The following is a 22,199-nucleotide window of genomic DNA, read 5'->3' as shown; positions in this document are numbered from 1 at the left end:
TTCTATTAATGAACGATTGAAATAATGAATTTTAAATTCTGATAATTGTTAACTATTTCCTCTTTTTACTTGTTATCCACTGTTGTCTCTCTACATTTCTTTTTCCTTTTATGTAATTATTTATTCTTTTCCTTTAATTGTTATAATAAACACATCCTTTAAAAAAAAGCACTGAATATTTATAATGTATAGTGAACGTGTGTATAATGAATCTGGTTTTCTTCCCCAAATAGCATGGAAGAATGTGAGGCCCTCTGCACTCGAATGGCAATCATGGTGAATGGGCGGTTCAGGTGCCTTGGCAGTGTCCAACACCTGAAGAACAGGTAAAACTGTTTGGCCTCTCCTGTTTTTATGCAAATATATGCATTTCTGTTTTGAAAGATGGATAGCTCATGGTAAGGTTTTTATAATGACTTTTTTAAAAAAAACCTACTGAAAAAGTCCCTGTGATGTCCTGGGGTGTGACACAAAGGCAACACAGCCAGAGAACTGATATGAGTCCCTTTATTATCACCAACTGTGCCCCCAATGTCCCATTCAACTCTTCAGCCTGGAGAGAGCTCTTCCACCAACCTGTAATAGTCTTTGGCTGGCAATACCTCAATCCCAAATGTTGTAAGCAGAAAATTTCTAGCAAAAAAATCCAAAAGCAAGATAAGGTAATTAATCCAGCAGAGCAAGCAAAATAAGGAATTCCACAAGTAAAGTAGCACGGCGGTAAATCAAACCCATTGGGAGGATGCCAGGATCAAATAAACACTAGATAAACTCAGCATTTGTTCCCAACAACCGCCCCATTTGCCTCTCCTTTTACACTCCATCAACAACTGTGCCTTGTAAAGAAGATCAGGTCCCTTTCCTCCCTCGTAAGCCACGCATCCCATGTTGCTTTCTTCTCCGTTCCTCCCTGCGCTGCCTAGGATGAGGAAGGGATGGGCCTCAGTCTTCATCTGAACCCCTTCTCCTTTGTTCTACCTCTTCCCTGCTCTGCCCAGCCTGACTTTGCACTTCCCCAGTTTCTTCCATAGCCAATGGATCCACTCTCTCACTCTCTGTCAGCTGTTCCTCTTCCCCTTCGGATTCAGACTCTGACAGGGGCATGACAGTCCCAAAGGTGCTTTTTCAGGAGGCAACTGGACTTTCTTGTTTTTTCTTTGAAGACGTTTCACTTCTCATTCAAGAAGCTTCTTCAGCTCTGACAGGATGGTGGGGAATGGAAGGATTTATATTCCTTGCAGACAGCTGGTTATCTGCATCCGTTCAACTACCTTCTAAAAGGATCCTTTCCTTATTTAAGCAAAATTTAGGCAGCTGCAATTTATACCCATTACTTTTTATCCTAGGTCCTGTACAGTGGTGGGATTCAAATAATTTAACAACCGGTTCTCTGCCCTAATGATTTCTTCTAATAACCAGTTCACCAAACAGCTCAGAAAGTTAACAACCGGTTCCCCCGAAGTGGTGCGAACTGGCTGAATCCCACCACTGGTCCTCTAGTCACAGAAAATAGTTCTTTTTAGGCAACTGCCCAGTTTTCAATTTGCTAATTTATTGGTTGAATTTACTCACATTTATACTTAAGGAAGACAATGTGAAAAAAGATCAAATTTAGAAGAGATAATAAAGGAATCAATAAAGGGCGAGCCAGAACAATTCTTATTAGGGATTCCAAAAGAAAACTATACAAATGATACACAATACTTAATACTACACATGTGCAAAATTGGAAGAAGGAGAACCCACCAACAGAAGAAGATTTTATTAAGAAAATCCTAGAATGTGCAGAGATGGATAAACTCACAAAAGAAATCAAAGAAAAAGAGGATACAGAATATTATAAGGTCTGGTGTAGATGGTATGAATGGTTAGAAAATAGGAAAGATAATGAAAATTGAACAACAGGATAAAATCTGTATGTAGATAAAATAAAGAAAATGTAGATGAAATGTAGATGAAATAAAGGAAGATAGATAATATAAAAGTAGAATAAGATAGAAACAGTGATATGTATATAAATGTTGTATGTTTGTCTTGTGTTTTAATGTGTTCAAAATAAAAAAACTTTTTATAAAAAAAAAGAAAGAAAAAAGGGCAAGTTTAATATTACATTTTACCTATCTTCCTGGTAATATAAGGGAACTGAACAGATGTCAGAAAGTTAAAAAAGATTATTCACTATTCCATCATTTAACTCCCATTGAAGAAGAACATTTAAGATTACAATATCTAAGCACATGCCTAATAACTCTAATCAGGTGTAAGCTGATCATATACAGATACTTGCATTGCTGTCCTTTTTGTTTATTAATGTGAGCATCATTTTCTTGTGCTGTCCAAATAAAGACACACCAGGACGTTGTGGTTTACATTACTTTTCCTTTTTATGTTTAGTTGTAAGTTGCGTGGACTCTTTGGTATTCATGCCAAAATAATTAATGAATACTTGAAAGTACATAAAGCTGTAATCATAGATATTAGATCCTCGTCAAAGAAAAATGGTTGTCCAAATTTGATTTATCATGGACCAATGAGCATGTTAAGGCTTTTCTCATTAATCTCAAGGATGATGATTATGTGCGTTTTTGAAATCAATGGTACATATTTCCAGGATCATAAATGACCTGTGAGAAAGCCAAAAGACATTACAGCTATGACAGTGATGGTAAACCTTTGACATCACCGCTTTCCGGCCTGTGTGCTGGAAGTGGCACGCAAAACCATCTCACGAGGTATGCGCGGCCCCACTGGCCTTCGCGTGCGGGGAAGCGCCAATACCCGGAAGAGCAGTGGTCCGTCACGCATGCATGAGCCGGCACCCAAACACCAGCATGGACGCACACCGACGAACAGCTGGCCATCGAGCATGTGACCAGCGTCAACCCGGAAGTTCGGGTGATCACAAGAATGCAGAATAGGAGCCAGCGAGGCCGTGCATTCTTTGCGGGATGGTTTTGTGTGCTGCTTCCGGCACACGTGCCATAGGTTTGCCGGCACTGAGCTATGATGTCCTTTTTTAAAACTTAGGATAACCATGCTGAGTATCCCTGCTTTCCTTACATTTCAGATTTGGAGATGGCTACACAATAATTGTACGAATAGCAGGGGCGAACCCTGACCTAACCCCTGTTGAGAACTTCTTCAAGCTTGCTTTTCCAGGAAGCGTGCTGAAGGAGAAGCATCGCACCATGCTGCAATATCAGCTCCCATCATCTCCATCATCCCTGGCTAGGATATTTAGCATCCTCTCCCAGAACAAAAAGAGACTCCACATAGAAGACTACTCCGTTTCCCAGACCACGCTTGACCAAGTAAGTCGATAGTATGAAATTTGGGGAGGAGGGGGAAAAAACACGTCTCAAGATCTAGCTCCTCAATCGTCATCCTGACCTGTAGTTTATTCACTTTCTCACTTCAGTTACTACCCTGTTTTCCCGAAAATAAGACATTCCCTGATAATAAGCCCAATCGGGCTTTTGAGCGCACACGCTAAAATAAGCTTCCCCCCCAAAAATAAGCCCTTCCCAAAAATATTTAAATGTGGAGTTGGAAATTGGGTAAGATGGAAAGAGGATCCCCATCTTGCTCCACATGCCCCAAAATAATAAGACCTCCCCAAAAATAAGGCCAAGCACTTAATTTGGGATTCAAAAAAATATAAGACAAGTCTTATTTTTGGGGAAACACGGTACCTTGGTTCTTTCTCTGTGGGTTGATATTCACTCCTGTCACAATAGGTGACAAAGAGGAATCAACACCTCCCTGTGATGAGCTCATTATTGATGGCCCACCTTTTTGTTCTCTCTCAGGTATTTGTAAACTTCGCCAAGGACCAAAGCGATGATGACCACACAAAAGACTTGTCGTTGCACAAAAACCAGACTGTGGTAGATGTAGCTGTTTTGACTTCTTTTTTGCAAGATGAGAAGGTGAAGGAAAGCTGCGTATGAATACCCTTTCTCAGAAGGACGCAATAGGCGCACTGAGCAGAAGCAGAAGGGGGAAATGTTCGTCCTTTCTGTATTATGGATGGGATCTTCCCAAGTGGAAACAGATCGAGGCCGAGGAGATGGAGATGGAAATTATAAATGGGACGTCGTACTGGTAATCATTCAATGCAATGCAATTCAATGCAAATGAAACAATATTCCATTACAGAGGCAGGGCCTCTGGGAGATGTTGCCTTGTTGTACTGTTCTCTAGTGAAAGACTTGAATTTAGCTATTCTTACATTATAATTCTGTGAAACTCTAATATGGTGCCACCTGCTGCTACGTTGTCTTCTGCCATACTCCCAGTTGTTTCTACTTAGTATGTTGTGTGTTAAGAATTACGTTAACAACAGTTCAGAGATTTGTGGCCAGTGATTTATTTATTCACCATGCTAAGGTAGGCACAGTCCCTCCGCACAGGGAAAGGAACTGCTTGGGCACCACATCATTGCTGGCAATGAATGCATCAACAGAACCAGTGACCAGCAGTCACTCCCAGTGCGATATTGTGGCCTTATTTAAGTATTAGCTATTGGCCTGGTTGACCCATACATGCTTGAGGGGACTGGTATGACAACCATTAGGGGGTCTTAGTAGTGGGCCATGAAGCACACCGTCAAAACAGGCTACTTTGAATTCAATGTTTCTTAATGGCTTGTAGGAGAATCAACGAACAAAGCATCCAAGATAATTTATGTCCTAATGGTATGGTGACCAATTGCTTGTTTTTCCCCCTTTGCTTTTGTTGTGGAATAGCTTTTGCTATTTTTAAGTTTCTTTACTTAAGCTTGATTGCTGATATGTCTATTTTCTTGTAAAAGTACTATCTGCAGGAGAGACTCGGCAATCTCTGAAGAACTCTCTATTATCACCCATAGTAGAGTATCTTGTTTTCCTGCCTACCACAAAATACCTAAATGCATATAGCATTATTTCCATCAATGTTGAAAATCTTCAGTTACATCATCACCTCTGTACTGGTTTTCATATAATTTTAAACCATACAATGGGGACCTCCAACTTTGCCTAGCAGAGATGATGTTTCAGGGTTGAGGTTGGAGAAAGCCCTCTGGGAAAAAACAACAACAGCTGGGGGTCTTGAAGTCTTGAGTTTCCATAGTCCTTCCATTTCTCTTACTCCATGGCTTTTATGTGGCACATACACTGATCTCCTACTCCAGATATGGATTGAAGGTAGGCATTAAAAGTTGGATATGTGGATGACAAGCAACTAATAAATATATATATTTTTAAAAAAATATGGTTCATTTTTCAGCAACTGTTTATTTGGAAATTTATATGGAAGCTTTTTTTTTTCAGTCAGCCCTGATAGTATCTTTAAATAAAAAGCTAAGAGAAGCAAAATGGCTACAAACATCTTTTTGTAGTACTGGATAACAAACCAATACTTGTGCTTATCACAGCTGGCATATACTAATATTTCAGACATGTCCCAAGCCAGGTAAAATTCTGAAATGATTAGTTGCACTAAGTCCTTTTGAAGTCAGCAGGACATCAATCTGGATCCTGTGCACTCTGTTTTTGCACCCAACTTTCAATGACCTGCAATTTAGTTTCTTTTTCTTTCTCTGTCTCTCTCTCTCTCTCTCTCCATATAAGTAGCTATTTTTTCTACAAATATAAATGCTCTATTTTAGTATAAATTTAAAACACATTTGAAAATTTAACACAATTCAAACGGAGGTAAACATTAACTGTACAATCCCTTGACACAACAGTAAGTCAAAAAACAACTGGCTTGGAGTTAAATGACGGCTGTGCAAATTTGCAATGTAAGGCTGAAATCCTATGCAGGGTGACCTGGCAGTTAGCTCTACTGATCACAATGGGACTTCGGTACAGGAATCATCGCATATTCCTGTTGCTTTCAGTGGGGAGCATTGAAATCCTTACTGATCTGTTTCATTAGAAATAATGATTTCTAGAAGTGCTTCTTGCTAATAATGGAGATCCAGGCTAGGTTGGCTTCACACAAAATACTAGTAAATCACTGCATACAAATTTTCTTTTGTATCAGATAAGTTAGCCAAAATTAACCTAATTTAGGGGTGTCAAAACTCGATTTCATTGAGGGCTACATCAGGTTTGACAGGGGGTGGGGCGTGACTCGACGTCCTGCAGCCCACTGCCAGCAAAAATGGAGCCTGGAGCCAGATCTAAGCATCCTGCAGGCCAGATCCAGCCCACGGGCCTTAGTTTGACACCCCTGTCCTATCTGCTCTCTGTGGTATGATATAAAATCTCTGGTCAAGGAACCGAGCAAGATTATTTACTTCATGTTATGTGATTAAAATTGCTGTTATCCTTCTGCAGTATTTGTGATACTGTAAAGATAGTTTCATATGAATATATTTCTTACAGAAGTTAATACTTATAGTAAGTCCCTATTACTGTGCTTTTCCTCCCAGTTCTGTTCCAGTCCCTTCCCTTCTCTAATATGATTGGTCCTTCATTCCAAGCACTTTATGCTGGCTGTAATGGGATCTATTTTTGCACTGGAATATCTTATAAACTTTGCAAAACAATAGTTTCACATATACGCAAAAACAATCTTTTAAGTTAAAAATCTTTCAATGGACATTTTCATGGAAAAACAAATATATATTTGTATTGCTAATAACTATTTGTGAAATATTAATAGGCATCTGTTAATTGCCTTGTATAAAGTAAAGAATAAAAGTGTTGCTGGTCTACAAATCATTAAGCGTTTGTGACATTTATGTTAATATAAAAATTGTAGGAAATGGCATGGTTCTCTATTTCTCAATAACAAAATATTGTAGATGTATAGTAGCTGGCTAATGCAGAATTAGAATATGCAGTGTATGTTTTATTAAAAAAATGAAGTCCACTGATTAACTGAATTCCAGTTTAAGACCAAAGATATTCCTGAAGAAGCAATCACATTTTAACCTGAAAAGATCTGTTTAATACTAAACGAAAAATTTTCTGAGTATGGTTCAGATTATTGGTTTTATAGCTAGTCCTGGACTTATGACTGTAACTAAGCTCAGAATTATGATTGTTAAATTGTAACTGCTATGAGGCTTGGTTGTGGTATGTTAATTTTAGGGCATAAATTAACTCTTCATCTGGTGATGCTCCATCTCAAAACTGTGGGAAACTGTGCTATTATCTTCAGCAGCTGGGATCAAAGAGGGTTCTGGAGACCACAAAAATATGACTCTGGTGCCACCTGGGCCATAAATAGCTGGTTGTGATCTCTTTGCTAAAATACAAAAATTCTATGGGATTATAGACTCACTGTGTAGTCCCAGATGTTATAATTCAATCATTTGGTCTCTGTTGCTTTTCTCTTCCCTCCCTTCCACATTTTTTTTTATTCATGGCTTCTTGGAGGTCTCCCCACTTTCCTTTGGCAAAACAATTTCTTGTTTAATAGCATCAAGTATTTCTTTGTGTCTAGTTGGCTGGTTGTTTTTCCATCTGAGTTTCTTGGAATGTATCTCTGCCATCCTTGCCTTTTCAGTTCAGGAAACCTCAGTTTTGTTAACCATAGACTTCCTCTTATATAGTCATACCAAAGGAAGGCACTATGTAATGAATTCCAGTTTCAATACTGAAAGATGAAAGAAGCATTATCTTTTAAATATGGTAAATTGTTTCAATCCTTTAACATCTAAAATAAATACCTGCATGCACTAAAGCATGACACTCAATAGGACATTAAATTTTCCCTCAGATAGCCTAGTTTACTGTGGGAAAGAATCTAGTTAAAATAAGGTAAAGGTTCCCCTCGCACATACGTGCTAGTTGTTGCCGATTCTAGGGGGCGGTGCTCATCTCCATTTCAAAGCCCAAGAGCCAGTGCTGTCGGAAGACGTCTCCATGGTCATGTGGCCAGCATGACTCAACACGAAAGGAGCACGGAACGCTGTTACCTTCCCACCAAAGGTGGTCCCTATTTTTTCTACTTGCATTTTTTATATGCTTTCGAACTGCTAGGTTGGCAGAAGCTGGGACAAGTAACTGGAGTTCACGCAGCACTAGGGATTCGAACCATTGAACTGCCGTCCTTTCAATTGACAAACTCAGCTTATTAGCCACTGAGCCACTGCATTCCTTAGTTAAAATATGCATGGTAATAAAGCAAAATAACACTGTGTACATATACACTCACAGCCAGAACACCCTTCAAAGCAAGTCTCCCCCCCCAAAAAACAAAAACAAAAAAAACCCTTGTCTGCTTTAATGCTTTGAACAGCCCCAATGAGTGGATTTTTGTGTGGTATAAAAGTGGATTTACTATCCTGGGTGCTATGCGCTGTGCTGGAAAAAGAATTCTTCTTTATGTTTGTCACACTTGGCTGCAGGATGTGTCCGTTTTTCCACTGTGCACACCTTGATCTCCCAGCAAAGTTATCAATGCATGATGCAACAAGGGCTTTGCTTACCAGCTGGCTTATCATAGCGCCTGTCCCTAATTAGGGTTGACTGGCCAAGGCAATCCAGCTGGCTTCTGTGCCTTAAGGGAAAACTAGATCCTGGATCTTGTTAACCCTACATCACACTAGCTGGGCTAGAAGGGAATGAATCCTAGTAGAAAAACATTTGATTCCACACTAAGTAACTTGAAAAAAATTAACCGCCTAGATTTTCCTTTTAAGAACACTTTCATAGAGGTGTCATGCCTAAAATTGGAAGCCACAACTGTTATTACAAAAAACCCACAAAATATATGTATTTCAAAAAGCCATTTTATTGTTTCAATTTCAACAATTACATTTCAGGCACTGCAATTCGAATGATTGCTTCAAAAATACAAAAATGTGTCTGCTACATAATATGCCACTGCGAGTGACTCTCTCAGAATAAATCAGTTTATTCCATTTCTTTCTTTCTTTAGCTAGCTCTAAATACATGGGAAAATTTACTTGAAAAATGTTTTCAATTTACTGCAGTTTTTCCATGCATTGAAAAGGAAAGAAAAGCTAGTAGGGACCTGAAACTGACATATGTTATAGTAAAAAAGAAAGAAAGAAAGAAAGAAAGAAAGAAAGAAAGAAAGAAAGAAAGAAAGAAAGAAAGAAAGAAAAAGAAATGAAAGAAAAGGTCATGTTCATGATTTATTGAACACTTTTCATTCAACTCAAGTTCCACTGCAAAGGCATTTTTGGTCCAGTTTTAGTACAGCGACAAGTTAACAAATGATAAATAAATGATAAAATTCAGACCGTGTTTGATAGAATTGCAGGCAAACATATTTTACCTCAGAGTAATGCAGCACTTTGGTTTAGGACAAGCAAAATGTACATTTAAAAACTTGACAATAATGCTTTGGAACAGTGAAGGCCATTTAGAAAAGATCCTTCACGATATATACAGTAGTTCAGAAAAATGCTTTTCTTAAATCACTCTGGACTGTTTTTTGTTTTTTTTTGCCTTTTACAGACTTATTTTCACAGATTTATAATTATACAAGGAAGGAGCCTAATATAAAGAATTTACGGAAGTTCGTTTTCATAACATAATTTAGTCAATCTTGAATTTTCATTTCACTGGGCAGAGATTAAACTTCCCATTTCCAGCAAGGGAAATAGGTATATGATTGCTACCAGAAAGAGAGGTTAGGTTTGTATCATATTTTATAAACAGGGAAAAATATAGCTGGACTATTAAAACCCTTAGATGCCCTTAACAGTGCAATGAAAAATAATTTTTGTCCCATTAAGCACTATATTTATTTTAATGGTGAGAATGCTGTAGGAAGGAGGAGGCTGTTTTGCTGGGATTCCAGGAATTGAACGATTTCTCGAACTAAAAGTAAATCACACAGGCAATTAAAAGGTTAACAGTGGTATATATATTTTTTCAAAGAAAGAATCCCAAAGGGAAAGGGAAAAAAGGAGAAATCTTTCACTTACCAGCTGCTACTAACCGAGGATCCTCATGGGCATAATGTCTTCCAGCTGCCCGACTATCTGGACTCTCATTCCACCAAAGCACGTGAACTACAAAGACAGAAAACTGCAACTCAATAACAGTGTGAATTAAATAGGCAATGTGTTTATTAAAATAGGTTTTGCTGAATAATCTTTATTCGGAAAGCCATGCCTACTCCTTGTTATGGATAGTACTCACTGATATTGTATATCAAAGAAATCCTTTCAATTCACACACCACTGGAACACTAATGATAGTCACAGCAAACACATGACTATAAGCCTAGGATACTGGTATATGCAATTTAATTATTATGGTTCTCAGGTATCCAATAATGAAATTACTGAAGGGATTAACCTGTTAATTGAATTAAATATTAATGAAGTTAAATTATTAATTACATCAAATACTTAAATAATTGAATGGATTAAATTATTAAAGGTAACCAAATGTTTAAAGCATAATTATTAGTTATGGCAATAAACCAATGAACAGAGTAAACTTATTCTTATCAAATAAGAGAACCTGCATCTTCTATCTTCATTCCTAACCATTTTATCACTCAGCGCTCAAATTCTAAGCATGGACTAAAACAGAATTTCTCTTACGAGGCAAAGAAACATTATTCTTCTACGAAAGAGTAAAAGCCACTAGACTGATTTTGGAAACGTCACCAATTTTTCATTGAGTGACTGTGGCAATTAGCGATGGAGTTACCAGTCCCAATTGTAGTCAGTAACCAGGATTACCTGTAGTATATTTCCCTTACAGGTAAACTTTTTCTCTGAGCCAAGTCTGATTCCAGGTAGCTTTCTGAACATATCCATCCAGACATTTTTGGAACACTATGCCTTGTTTTAAGGCAGGGGTGTCAAATTCAAGGCCCGAGGGCTGGATCTGGCCTGCAGGGTGCTTAGATCTGGCCCATGGAGCCACCCTGGAAACATTGAAGGATTGGCCCGCAGTGCCTCTGCCAGTGAATTCGGAGCTCAGGAGGGCTGCATACTCCATTTTCCCTGGCAGAGGGTTGCAGGAGACCATCATAGCCGAAAACAGAACTCGGGAGCCCGTTTTCTCTGGCAGAGCATTTGGGCCACTACAGGCGCCATTGACATGAGTGATGTCGAGCTGGCCACACCCACTCCACCCCCCCCCAAGGTCAAACACAACCCTGATGTGGCCCTCAATGAAATCGAGTATCTTTCAATTTTCCACATTAACCTCCAGAGATTCTCTGGCAAGTCTCCGATCCAAGTATGAATCAGATCAACTTTTGCTTAGCTTCAAGCCCAGATAAGATCTGCTATATGTTACCCTGAACCGAAAGCTGTGTTTCCTTACTTCTTGCCTAAAAGATAGCAGTCCTATGTTGTACTGAAATCTGATAAGCAACCATACCTCGGTTGAGGAGTCCATATTCAGTATGGAAGACCCCAATCAGTTTAGTGTATCCACTGTTTATGTGGGCTTTAATTGCAGCTTTAAAGGACTGTCCCCACACTGCTGGTCCACCAGGTTTCATCTGGAAGGTGACCAACTCACAGACTCCTGGGAGCAGCAACACCGGAAGAAAAAGATTCAGAATTTATAATGTCCTCTCAATATATTATGCACATATTTTGGAAACAAATAAAGATTTTGTACAAGAATCAAATTCAGTACTGAGAATATCTGAAGCTTTCATTTTTTAAAATTTCTAGTCTTTGCTAAAATGGGGCAGCTGAAAAATTATGAAAAACATTGAATATGTTTAAACAAGAAAATAATATTGCTGGCAGAAATACGTGGAAATCTCAAGTGCTATTATTATTTTTCAATTGAAATGCTAGTTTTTCCAGCTCAACTTCCTCTTTGCCCACTTTGGAATTCTAAAATGCCTGTCAAGAGACCTCCATAGGCTGCTCAACAACTTTTAAGCTATGTGAACTTCAACCCTAAGAATTCCCCACACAGACTAAGGTTGTTGAGATTTCTGAATTGCTGCTCTAAAGTGTGATTACATTGTATACATTGTACTTGCCAGATGCGCAAATGGGTATTTTTCCTTCATGAACTGAAATTATATTTTAAGCGGCACAATAATTAACAGTGATGGTAGTGAGCACACACCTTCAGTAGCTGGGCTTCTAAAGGTTTTCAAAAGGAACAACAATTACTATAATTAAATAGCCATGGGGTGATTGACCTTAAGCACAAAGTTTACTCTACGCGACAGAACTGCACTTGAAAAAAACCAGCCAGTCTATACATTTAAAAATGCCAAAACACCCAGTGTCTCAATTACATCAACATTCAATGTACCATCTTTTTCAGAGCTGCCAAGTTCACACCAGGGGACCAGGTAAGTAATCTCATTCTCTTGTTTGTCCAACAAGGGCAGCATGTGAGACATGTATTTTTCCTGCCATTCTTGATCTTTGGTTAATGCTGTACGGACAGCAGCCCTTTGCGCAAAGCTCTCTATAAACAAGGAAAGATATAGTAAAGTTAGACATCCGCATTTAGCCATCTAGTTTGTTATTTGTGTTTTTCAGAACGTCAAACCTATTGCTCTTTCATAGTCATTACTTCTTGTTCATCTAAAATCAGCCATTTTTTTAAATTTTCAGATTTTTATTAAAGCCATTGTTTGTTATATTCCCATGACAGATTTATCTTGTTTTTTTACATTCATTTTTGCTTAGAGCCTAACATTGTTTAAATTTTAGAGGAACATAATATATTCAGTTATTTACAACTAACTAAAAATATATTAATATATGATGACCTTGGCACGTTAACAACCTTTGTTTATTCATATGTAATTTTTTCCTGTTCTTCTTGCCTCTCTTTTGTGGTTCTCTACATACTTTCCTTAAAATCTAATAAAAATGTGTCCAACAGGAAAACAAAATGTACCTGTGATAAATTCTTATGTTTCTGATTAAACTGTAAAAAAATATTCTAAATCAATCTCACCAGTTTCACTGTGACTATTAAAATGCTGGGATATTTGACACTGGGAGATCTACTGTGGATATGCATCGTCTTTACGGCAAGCTTGACTTCTAGTGTTTCTATAAAACCCTCCTGTTGTTTTTGCTATTGCTTTGTTGTTGTTTTGCAGAGGAATCAAAATATTGGCCATTGGTTTCTTCTATGTTTTTTAACTTCCCAGTCTAGCTTACCACTACCCTGGCATTCTCTAGTGGTTTCTTTTGCTTAGATGGGCACTGTGACCTGCTGAATCAAGCAAGCATACTAAGAACTGAATAAAAGACTAATTAATAAAGGTCCTAAGATACCACTCAACTTTCCTATCCACTCAAAGTCCTAATTTCAAATACTACTTAGAATATTACAGGCCAGGGATGTCAAACTGGTGGGCCAAATGTGTCATGTGCAGGCCATGCCCACCCCAGCTCCACAAAGGGGAAAAATGTCACAAAACGTCACTTGAAAGCAATGTGACGCAACAAATTTGACACCCTTGTTATAGGCAGTGTCCTTTACACCATGTTTACAACCAGGAAGCCATTCACATTCTAACCAGCTGGATATTCCTACCTTATCATTTAAGACAACAGCTCCTTCACCAATTCACCTGGGAATCATGAATAAGAGATGGAGAAAGTCTTCATCTTAAAAACTGAGAAAAATATTTAATTCAGTGCAGTTGCTGAAATCTCTCTAACCTTATCTTTAAACAAGTGTTTCTCAACCTTGGCAAGTTTAAACTGTGTGGACTTCAACTCCCAGAATTTCCTAGTCAGCTGGCTCGCTGGGGAATTCTAGAGTTAAAGTCCACACTGCTTAAATTTGCCAAGGTTGAGAATCACTGTCCTAGACTATTTCAATAATTTTTGCTACAGAAAATCTGGAAGATATCTGCTTTCTGCAAAGGTGGAACAGTCAAGAACCTGACATTAATCTGAGCATCAGGATTATTTTCCCTCTTTAGAATTCTGTGTACCCCGATTCCTCACCCTTAATCAAAATATAACTCCTTAGTTAATAAATTAGATTTACAATCTTAATGAATGTATAATCTTTCACTCTTATTTTCAGACTACAACTAACACCATTTCTTAGACTAAAAAAATAGAATACAGGAGGCATGTTCTTTGTTTGGGAGTTTACAATTTTGGCTTGTAAGAGAGTGGTCTGTGCTGCCCACAGAAGCAGAGAATACAAAAGTTCCAACAAGGAAGGGTCTAACTGGATCTTGAAGGCAAAATCAAATGAGCCTCATAGCGTTCCCCATAATTTTGAAGCCATATTGATTCCAAATTTAGATGCGTACTCTAACAGAAAAGCATTTTGTCAACTTTAAAGCAACTAAATTGTGAGTAACAGCCTCCTACTGGATTACACTAAACAAGTCATGAACTAAGGGCCTCTGTGGCTCAGACTGCTAATGCAGTCTGTTATTAACAGCAGCTGCCTGCAATTACTGCAGGTTCTAGTCCCACCAGGCCCAAGGTTGACTCAGCATTGCTAACATAGTGTAAGCCGCCCTGAATCTTTGGAGAAGGGCGGGATATAAATGCAAATAAAATAAAATAAATAAATAAATAAATAAAACTGGTGGTTGTTAAGTGAGATTTTGGTTCTTAAGGGATGATTGGTTTGGGATTTTTCTTAAGGGATTTTTGGTTCTTAAGGGATGATTTGGTTCCTTACCAGTCTCTAAGGCAGTGATCACTAACCTTTTTGCCATCGCGTGCCAAAAGCAGGAGGAACACGGGAGGGAATTATACCCATAATTCAGTGTGCCCCTCCTCCCTGCACATGCAACCCCCCACGCTCTTGGCACACAATGGCACAATGGGCCTAGAGGCCTGTTTTTCTCTCTCTCTCCAGGCTCCAGAGGCTTTCTAGGAGCCCGGGGAGGGCAAAAACAGTCTTCCCTATCGCGGAGAGCCCGGAGGCCCTCTGGAGGCAAGAAACAGCTTGTTTCCTAACTTCCAGTGGGCCTGGAAGGCCCAAAAATCAGCTGGGCAGAGTGGGCATGCACGCTGCAGCTGAGGTAGGGCAACACTTGCATCATTCGCGTCACTCTTGTGACGGATATGGCTCAGTGTGTCACCTGTGGTATGTGTGCCATAGGTTCGCCATCACGGTTCTAAGGCTTCTTATTTAAAACTGCACTGGTGGTACAGGAGTTTCTGCAATGAATCTTTTCATACTGGTTAAATAATCTGAAGGCATCCCATTTCCCATGGGATGCCAGAATAACAATATTACTTAATCCATTACATAATAAGTACTCTAATACAACAGTCACCAACTGGTGGTCCGTGGACCACTGATGGTCCGTGAGAAAATTTTGGTGGTCCACAGAAAAATTATTTGCATTTTTTTATATTGCACTAAATCAGGGGTCCTCAAACTATGGCCCCTGAGCCAGATACGTGCAATGAACTTTTGTGTGCTGCAGAGGCCTTCAGGGTCTTTTTGTGTAGATTGGAGGAGGACAGAAATTCTGAATTGGGTTCTGCTTCAGCCTTCTGGTGTGGGGCTTTGGGGGAAGGCTGGAGGGAAGTGCCGCTGGTGGCAAAGAGCCAGAGGGCGTTGTTCCAGTGGGACTGCATCATGGCCTGGAACTGGGTGACCATCTCAGCCTGCTGAGCCTCCAGGCACCAGTACCTGGCCTTGCACTCCCACAAGTCTTCCCTCTATTTGGAAAGCCTATGCTCGTAGTCCTCAGTGAGGTGCTTCTGCTGAGCCTCCTTCTCGGTCAGATCCAATTTGAACTGAGCCAGCTGTTTTGCCAACTGTTTCTCGTGTTGGCTGCATGGCTCCAGCAACTCCTTCCTATTGGAGCCCTAAGGAGCCTGGGGAGGGAGGAGTGGCTGGGGGAGGAGGGGCGAGTAGAAGCTGGCGAGGCACCCCTCCACGTGAATGACACTGAGTTGGTCACGCCCACCCAGTCACATGACCACCTAGCCATGCCCACCCAGACTTCATTAGGCAGATCATATTAGTGGTCCACGGGATTTAAAATTATGAATTTAGTGGTCCCTGAGGTCCGAAAGGTTGGTGACCTCTGCTATAATACATCTATGGAAACATCTTAAATGAGGTGAGGCAAGGCATTCTCTTAGCCTTTCAAAAGAGCTTCCACACCTGGCTCTGCTAACTGGCACAGGAGTCTAAGATGTCATGCAATCCCAGGGGTGGTTGGTAGGTTGAAGGCCTTTTAACTTTGCAATTGCTCGTTTTAACGCGGTAATTCTGTTTTCTAACTTCGTTTTTAACTATGACTTTTAATATGATTTTAGCATTTTATTTATAAACCACTAGGAGGCATAAAAATATGACAAGCAGTACAGAAATTTGACAGATAAATAATATAAAACGATGCATACAGTACCATATCTCCAAATGTGGAAAACTTTATTCAGTCCCCCAAATTCCAGAGTCCAGTATCCAACCATTGGAGAATGAAGTGTGCGAAGGTGAATGTTTTTAGCGGTGAGGTCCAGAAAATCTTTCATCTTGTTTGGCTTAATTGTGTAAGTACGAAATTCATAGAATGTGCCATCTGCCTGTCGTGGCCCTGTGGCAAAAGATGAAGCCTGAAAATAAACAAAAGAAACATACATAAATGTTGATGTACAATAGTAATAAAATACTTGTTTATTCAATGAATGCAAATAACCCACAATATCATTTTCTTTCACCTTTGCAATGTGATGTGAAAACGTAAGAGAAGGACTATCACACTTCTCCAATTTGGTGCCACAAAATATAGAATCTGAAATTAAACCCATTTTGAGGCTAAAGACTAGGGAAGACTAGGGAAAGCTGGATTACCATAATAATAATAGTGGCCAGAATTCCCAACTGAAGACACATTCAGATTTTTTTATACAAAAGAATCAGCTAAACCAGGTATGTCAAACTCAATTTCATTGAGGGACACATCAGGGTTGTGTTTGACCTCTGAGGGCATGGCCATCTCAGCATCATTTGTGCCGGGGCACCTGTGGTGGCCAAGTGCTAAGGAAGGACTTCCCTGAGACCCTCCCTCCCACCTTCCTTCCTTCCTTCCTTCCTTCCTTCCTTCCTTCCTTCCTTCCTTCCTTCCTTCCTTCCTTCCTTCCTTCCCTCCCTTTTTCCTTTCTTCTTCATTCTCCTTTCTTCTTCCTTTTCTCCTCTTTCCTTATTTTTCCTTCCTTGTTCTCTTCCCATCTTTTCTTCTTTTTCTTTGTCTTTCTACTTTCACTTTTTCCTTTCCTGTTCCTTCTCGCATCCTCAAATGCAAAGGGGGAAACATATCTTTTTGCTGGCAGAGAACTGTAGGATTCTGTCACGGCCAGAAACGGGGTGCAGCGGGGGTCACGTGTGGCCCCCTTGCACTCCATTTTCGCTGGCAGAGGCACTGAGGGCCGGTTCTTTGCTGTTTCCACACTGGCCCTATGGGCCAGATCTAAGCATCCTGTGGGCCGCATGCGGCCTGCGGGCATTAAGTTTGACACACCTGAGCTAAACTATGAAAATCACGTTCATCAGATATGGCAATAATCACCAATGAATGGTTGAAAGTGGTTTAAAAGGAAACCAACATTCATAGGCTTTAGTATCATCAATGGACAGTAGTGTTAATGGTTATATGCTGAATACAAATACGATATTGAGTAACAGAAGCTGAGAAGAGACTTTTGTGCTATTATACATGCTTGTAATAATCTGAATGGCTGTTGGATAACACAAATTGATGGATTAGATAAGTCTATGGTGTTTTTTATTATTAGGTTCTTAGACCAGGGATCACCAACCTTTCGGACCTCAGGGACCACTAAATTCATAATTTTAAATCCCGCGGACCACTAATATGATTTGCCTAATGACTGGATGGGCATGGCTAGGTGGTCATGTGACTGGGTGGGCGTGGCCATCTCAATGTCACTCACATCGAGGGCAGCCTCACTAGTCTCTACACACCCCTCCCCTGCTAGCCACTCCACGCCTCCCCACCCAGGCTCCTTAGGGCCCCAACAGGAAGCAGTTGTTGGAGCTAAGCAGCCACCACGAGAAAGAGTTGGCAAAACAGCTGGCTCAGGTCAAATTGGATCTGACCAAGGAGGAGGCTCAGCAGAAGCATCTCACTGAGGACTATGTGCATAGGCTTTCCAAGCAGAGGGAAGATCTCTGGGAGTGCAAGATGAGGTACCAGCGCCTGGAGGCTCAGTGGGCTGAGATGGTCAGCCAACTCCAGGCCATGATGCAGTCCCACTGGAACAAGGCCCTACGGCTCTTTGCCACCAGCGGCACTTTCCTCCTGCCTTCGCCCAAAGCCTCACACCAGGAGGCTGAAGCAGACCCCAAGTCAGAATTTCTGCCCCCCTCTGACCTGCACAAAAAGACACCGAAGGGAGAGACTCTCCGCAGCAACACAAACGTTCATTGCACGTATCCGGCCCAGGGGCAATAGCATGAGGACTCTTGATTTAGTGCAATATAAAAAATGGAAATAATTTTTCTGTGTAACACCAAAATTTTCTCATGGACCACCACTGGTCCACAGACCACCAGTTGGTGACTGCTGTCTTAAGACCATCTTATTCCCTGGTTACCAACGTCAGCCTTGATTTTTGACACCTCAATAAAAAGCTAAATTTATTAACATCAGCTTGTGTACAAATGTGCTCTGTTCTTATACATCTCACTGGATTCAAACACTGCACTAGGCCGAAATGCAGTATGTTCCATTTTTGTGCTGCAATGGGTGGGGAAAAAAAGCCACTGTCATCGATCAACCATGGCTTTTGCGCAATAACAAACCCTGCCAATGATTTCAGCAAGCCATGGTTCTACAGGACTTTGTATAAACTTGTAATTTTAGAGCTGTACTTTGGCCCCTTCTAATCTTACAGGCATCATTGCTTTACAACCACCAGAGAGTCCACTGCACTGATATTACAAAACTGGATTTATTTTGCAATTAAATAAAATCTATGGGGCAATAAGGTCATCTTTACTTTCTAAACTTTTCTCTCGTCTTTATCTAGTAAAACTTTATTTTACTAGATAAAATAAAAATGTATACAAAAGTAGAACCTAGATTATGCACTAATTACTTGAGTCTCAAGTATGCAAACAGTGTTCTTTAACAAATGAAAACATTTTAATCACATTTTTCCCTTTAGCTTTATTGCTGTATTTTGCCTTTTTAAATTTCCTGGCAACTGAATATTACAGGAGAGGTACTGTATAGAGCCTTCAGAGCAAAAGGAGCGATAGAAGGGGTACTGAATTTGGTCTGCAACATTTGAAATGATCGCTAGATGGCAGAAAAGAGATAAACTTGTGTCTTGTATTTATCTCTTGCTACCATCTAATGGTCATCTTGATTTATACTTGATTGATACTCCAAGTTGAGTAGCCCTCCTGTTAGAACAGGCCTTCAACTGTCCTGAATTATTCATCTCATAGTTTCATCAATTAGAATGCAAAATTCTTCATTTCATTTTACATATCAAATGTAGCACTTTTGGAATAAATGTTTTGTGTTAAGCTATCCAAATGGCCCAATTATTTTTTAAAAAATCCTCCAGTTTTAGAATAATGCATAAATTTTTATTAAATCAAGTTTAGGAAAACCAGGGAATTATAACAAAGATTACAGAGCTGAACCAGTTAGAACAGGGAGCAGAAAAATCAATTCAAATCCGCTTACATCTGCAAAAATTACTGGATGGCCTTTGGCTTTTATGTTAGTTATGCTAAAAGATTATTTGATGGCAAAAGGCAGTTAAAATGCAATTAATGACAAATCCACAAATAAGCAACAGAACAAAATACTGCAGAAGCAGGAGGGGAAAAAGCATGTGGAACATTTTTTTTAAGAAATAAAAAAAAATCAGCGTGAGAGTTGGCCTACATATCAGCCCCTACATTGGTTCTGCAATAGAAATGTCTGTTTGGTGTAGTGATTAAGGTGCTGGTCTAGAAACCAGGAGACTATGAATTCTAGTTCTGCTTTAGGCATGAAAGCTGGCTGGCTGACTTTTTGTCACTCCAACCCACCTCACAGGGTTGTTGTTGTGGTTAAAATAAGAGAAGGAAGGAGTATGTTATATGTTTGCTGCCTTGAATTACTTATAAAGCAATAGGCAGATTTAAAAAATCAAATAAATGTCATGTAGTGTGCATTGGTACTAATTACTTCACGAATAAGGATTTTTTTGACACCAACACAGAAAATGTTAAAGAATATTTAAGGTTCTATATTTAATAGTTTTACAGAAGAGTGGATTTAGCAAGTGTAGCTGCTGCCTTGCGTAAGTAGAGGATTCCCATCCTCTGATCTGCATCTGGCGTATTCCAAACACATTGGTCTCTACAGTTTCCCCATCACTTTTGTTAGTTTAAAAGTGATTTCCTAATCATCAGCTCAAACCTGTATTTCTGAGTACATGGGAGATGAAGGTTTAGAATGAATACAGGTAGTCCTCGACTTACAACAGTTCATTTAGTGACCGTTCAAAGATAGAATGGGATTGAAAAAGTGACTTACGACCATTTTTCACACTTTACGACTGTTGCATCATCCCCATAGACACATAAATCAAAATTCGAATGCTTGGCAACTAATTCGTGTTTATGACGGTTGCAATGTCCCAACATCACGTGACCACCTTCTGTGACCTTTTGAGAAGCAAATTCAGTGGGAAAGCCTGATTCACTTTACAACCATGCTACCAGCTTGTAATAGCAATAGCACTTAAGACTTATATACCTCTTCACAGTGCTTTACAGCCCTCTCTAAGCGGTTTACAGAGTCAGCATATTTGGGTTCTCATTTTACCAACCTCGGAAGGATGGAAGGCCGAGTCAGCCTTTGAGCCAGTGAGGATTGAACTGCCGAACTGCATGATTCACTTAGCAACTGTGGCAAGAAAGGTTGTAAAATGGGGCAAAGCTCACTTAACAAATGTCTCACAAATTTTGGGCTCAGTTGTCAGTTGTAAGTCAAGGACTACCCGTAAAGAGAAAGCTGGTAGAACAGACCAGGGGTTTCCAACCTTGGCAACTTTAAGACTTGTGGACTTCAACTCCCAGAATACCTCAGCCAGCAAAGCTGTGGACATCTGTGGACAGGCAACAAATGAGAATAGGAAGGGATGCGTGCCTTGCTCCTAATTTGAGTTTGTGGAAAAATACTCTTTTCTCCCGTTTTGTTTTGCTCCCTTAACTGCTAGCACTTTGTTTCAAACACTAGAAAAGCCAAGCCAAGCCAGAGAAGCTTTGATCCGCTTTCTTTCTTTCTTCAAAACCTTTTTTTCCCCCCAACCCAAACTCAAATCCAAATCTGATTTGGGGATCGAGTCCTTTTGCATCCAATAGAAATTTCCTTCCAGGCGGACTTCTTTCCTCCTATATAGCTTCCTCGGCTCCTTTTGTCCTCTCCTCCCCCGCTCCTTTTCTCTGCCGTTAACACCGAAAGGGGCAGAGATTAAAAACAGCAGCAACGGCTGCAGCCGTGCCGAGCATCTCTTGCAGGGCCGGCCCCTATTAGTCCTGCACGGCGCGCAGGAACTCTCTTCTCCACCCCAAGCGTCTGACTTCGTTCCCTCCTTTTACCTGGGCACCGACCGCTCGCGCCGCTGCCGCGACTCCTCGGAGGAGAGCCCGGGGGCCCTGCATGGTCTGATCGGCCGGGCCCCGCAAAGGTTGCAGCGCTGCAACAGCAACTGCACGTAGCCCAGCTGAGGGCGGGGAACGGCCACTTCCTACTGCGGTCTGGCTGGCCCGCCCGCCGCCGCTTGCATCGAGGCGAAGCATTGGCCGAAGCGAACCTCGTGGCCGCCTCCTAGCTAAGCACCTTGAAACCGCTCTGCCGCTTCCCAGCCCTTTCCTACTACGATGCGTGAGGGATGAGAAAGATACAATGTCCCCGGCTGGGCGCGGAAGTACTACTTCTGCATCGGAGATGTGGGTTAAATTACAACTCTGAGCATCCTTGATCCTTGGCCGGGATTGCAATCCAGCCGCCCTTGGGGTTTCTTCAATTTTAAGTAGCCCAAAATTCTCCGCGAAATTCCAGGCTTGAGCGAAGGATTTTTTTTGCAAAGTGAAACAAATATTTTGTGCGAGTTCTCAATGGGATTTCTGGCTTTTCCGTTCCTGAATTATTACTACCAGCATTATTTACTCATCATACTGTATAGATCGTCAATTAAAATTGCACCCTGGAGCTTCTGGGAGGACTATCGCAAAGTGGTAGAAATTCCTGTTTGTGAATGCCGTACTGTATTGTGTGTTCTCTGATACTGGACTGAAAACAGGAATTTT

The 22,199-nt window shown here is 40.4% G+C and overlaps 2 protein-coding genes across 3 annotated transcripts in view; one reads left to right on the top strand and one right to left on the bottom strand.

Moving 5' to 3' along the window:
• ABCA1 (ATP binding cassette subfamily A member 1) overlaps nucleotides 1-9,013 on the top strand; it is a 133,766-nt gene extending 124,753 nt beyond the window's left edge. The window contains exons 48-50 of the mRNA XM_058173100.1: nucleotides 234-326; nucleotides 3,068-3,311; nucleotides 3,810-9,013. Of these exons, the coding sequence (XP_058029083.1) occupies nucleotides 234-326; nucleotides 3,068-3,311; nucleotides 3,810-3,950 (478 nt within the window). The 3' untranslated portion in view covers nucleotides 3,951-9,013. The remainder of the gene's footprint in view (nucleotides 1-233; nucleotides 327-3,067; nucleotides 3,312-3,809) is intronic.
• Nucleotides 9,014-9,153: 140 nt separating this feature from the next.
• Nucleotides 9,154-22,053, bottom strand: LOC131193170 (protein NipSnap homolog 3A-like). 2 transcript variants are annotated; one of them, XM_058173101.1, is made up of 6 exons: nucleotides 21,489-22,053; nucleotides 16,273-16,477; nucleotides 12,220-12,377; nucleotides 11,316-11,481; nucleotides 9,899-9,985; nucleotides 9,154-9,791 (listed from the first exon to the last, which is right to left on the bottom strand). In XM_058173101.1, the coding sequence occupies exons 1-6, from the start codon at nucleotides 21,687-21,689 to the stop codon at nucleotides 9,715-9,717; spliced, it is 894 nt and encodes a 297-aa protein (XP_058029084.1). In that variant the 5' UTR covers nucleotides 21,690-22,053; the 3' UTR covers nucleotides 9,154-9,714. The 2 variants fall into 2 exon arrangements, with proteins under 2 accessions (XP_058029084.1, XP_058029085.1); XM_058173102.1 differs by having other exon boundaries at nucleotides 11,316-11,465; nucleotides 12,219-12,377; nucleotides 21,489-22,019.
• Nucleotides 22,054-22,199: the final 146 nt, after the last annotated feature.

This window comes from Ahaetulla prasina, chromosome 2 (assembly GCF_028640845.1).
Source record: "Ahaetulla prasina isolate Xishuangbanna chromosome 2, ASM2864084v1, whole genome shotgun sequence".
Lineage (NCBI taxonomy): Eukaryota > Metazoa > Chordata > Lepidosauria > Squamata > Colubridae > Ahaetulla > Ahaetulla prasina.
Note: the sequence above shows the minus strand (reverse complement) of the source record. Positions and strands in the feature narration are given on the sequence as shown.

Bases quoted from the DNA above. Each gene is read 5' to 3' on its own strand.
- LOC131193170 (XM_058173101.1), bottom strand. From the start codon at position 21,689: ATGCTTCGCCTCGATGCAAGCGGCGGCGGGCGGGCCAGCCAGACCGCA. The intron at 9,986-11,315 runs GTATGGTTGCTT...CTGTCTTTGTAG, and splicing joins ATATGGACTCCTCAACCGAG to TTCACGTGCTTTGGTGGAAT. The intron at 9,792-9,898 runs GTAAGTGAAAGA...ATTTACTTTTAG, and splicing joins TCCTCGGTTAGTAGCAGCTG to TTCGAGAAATCGTTCAATTC.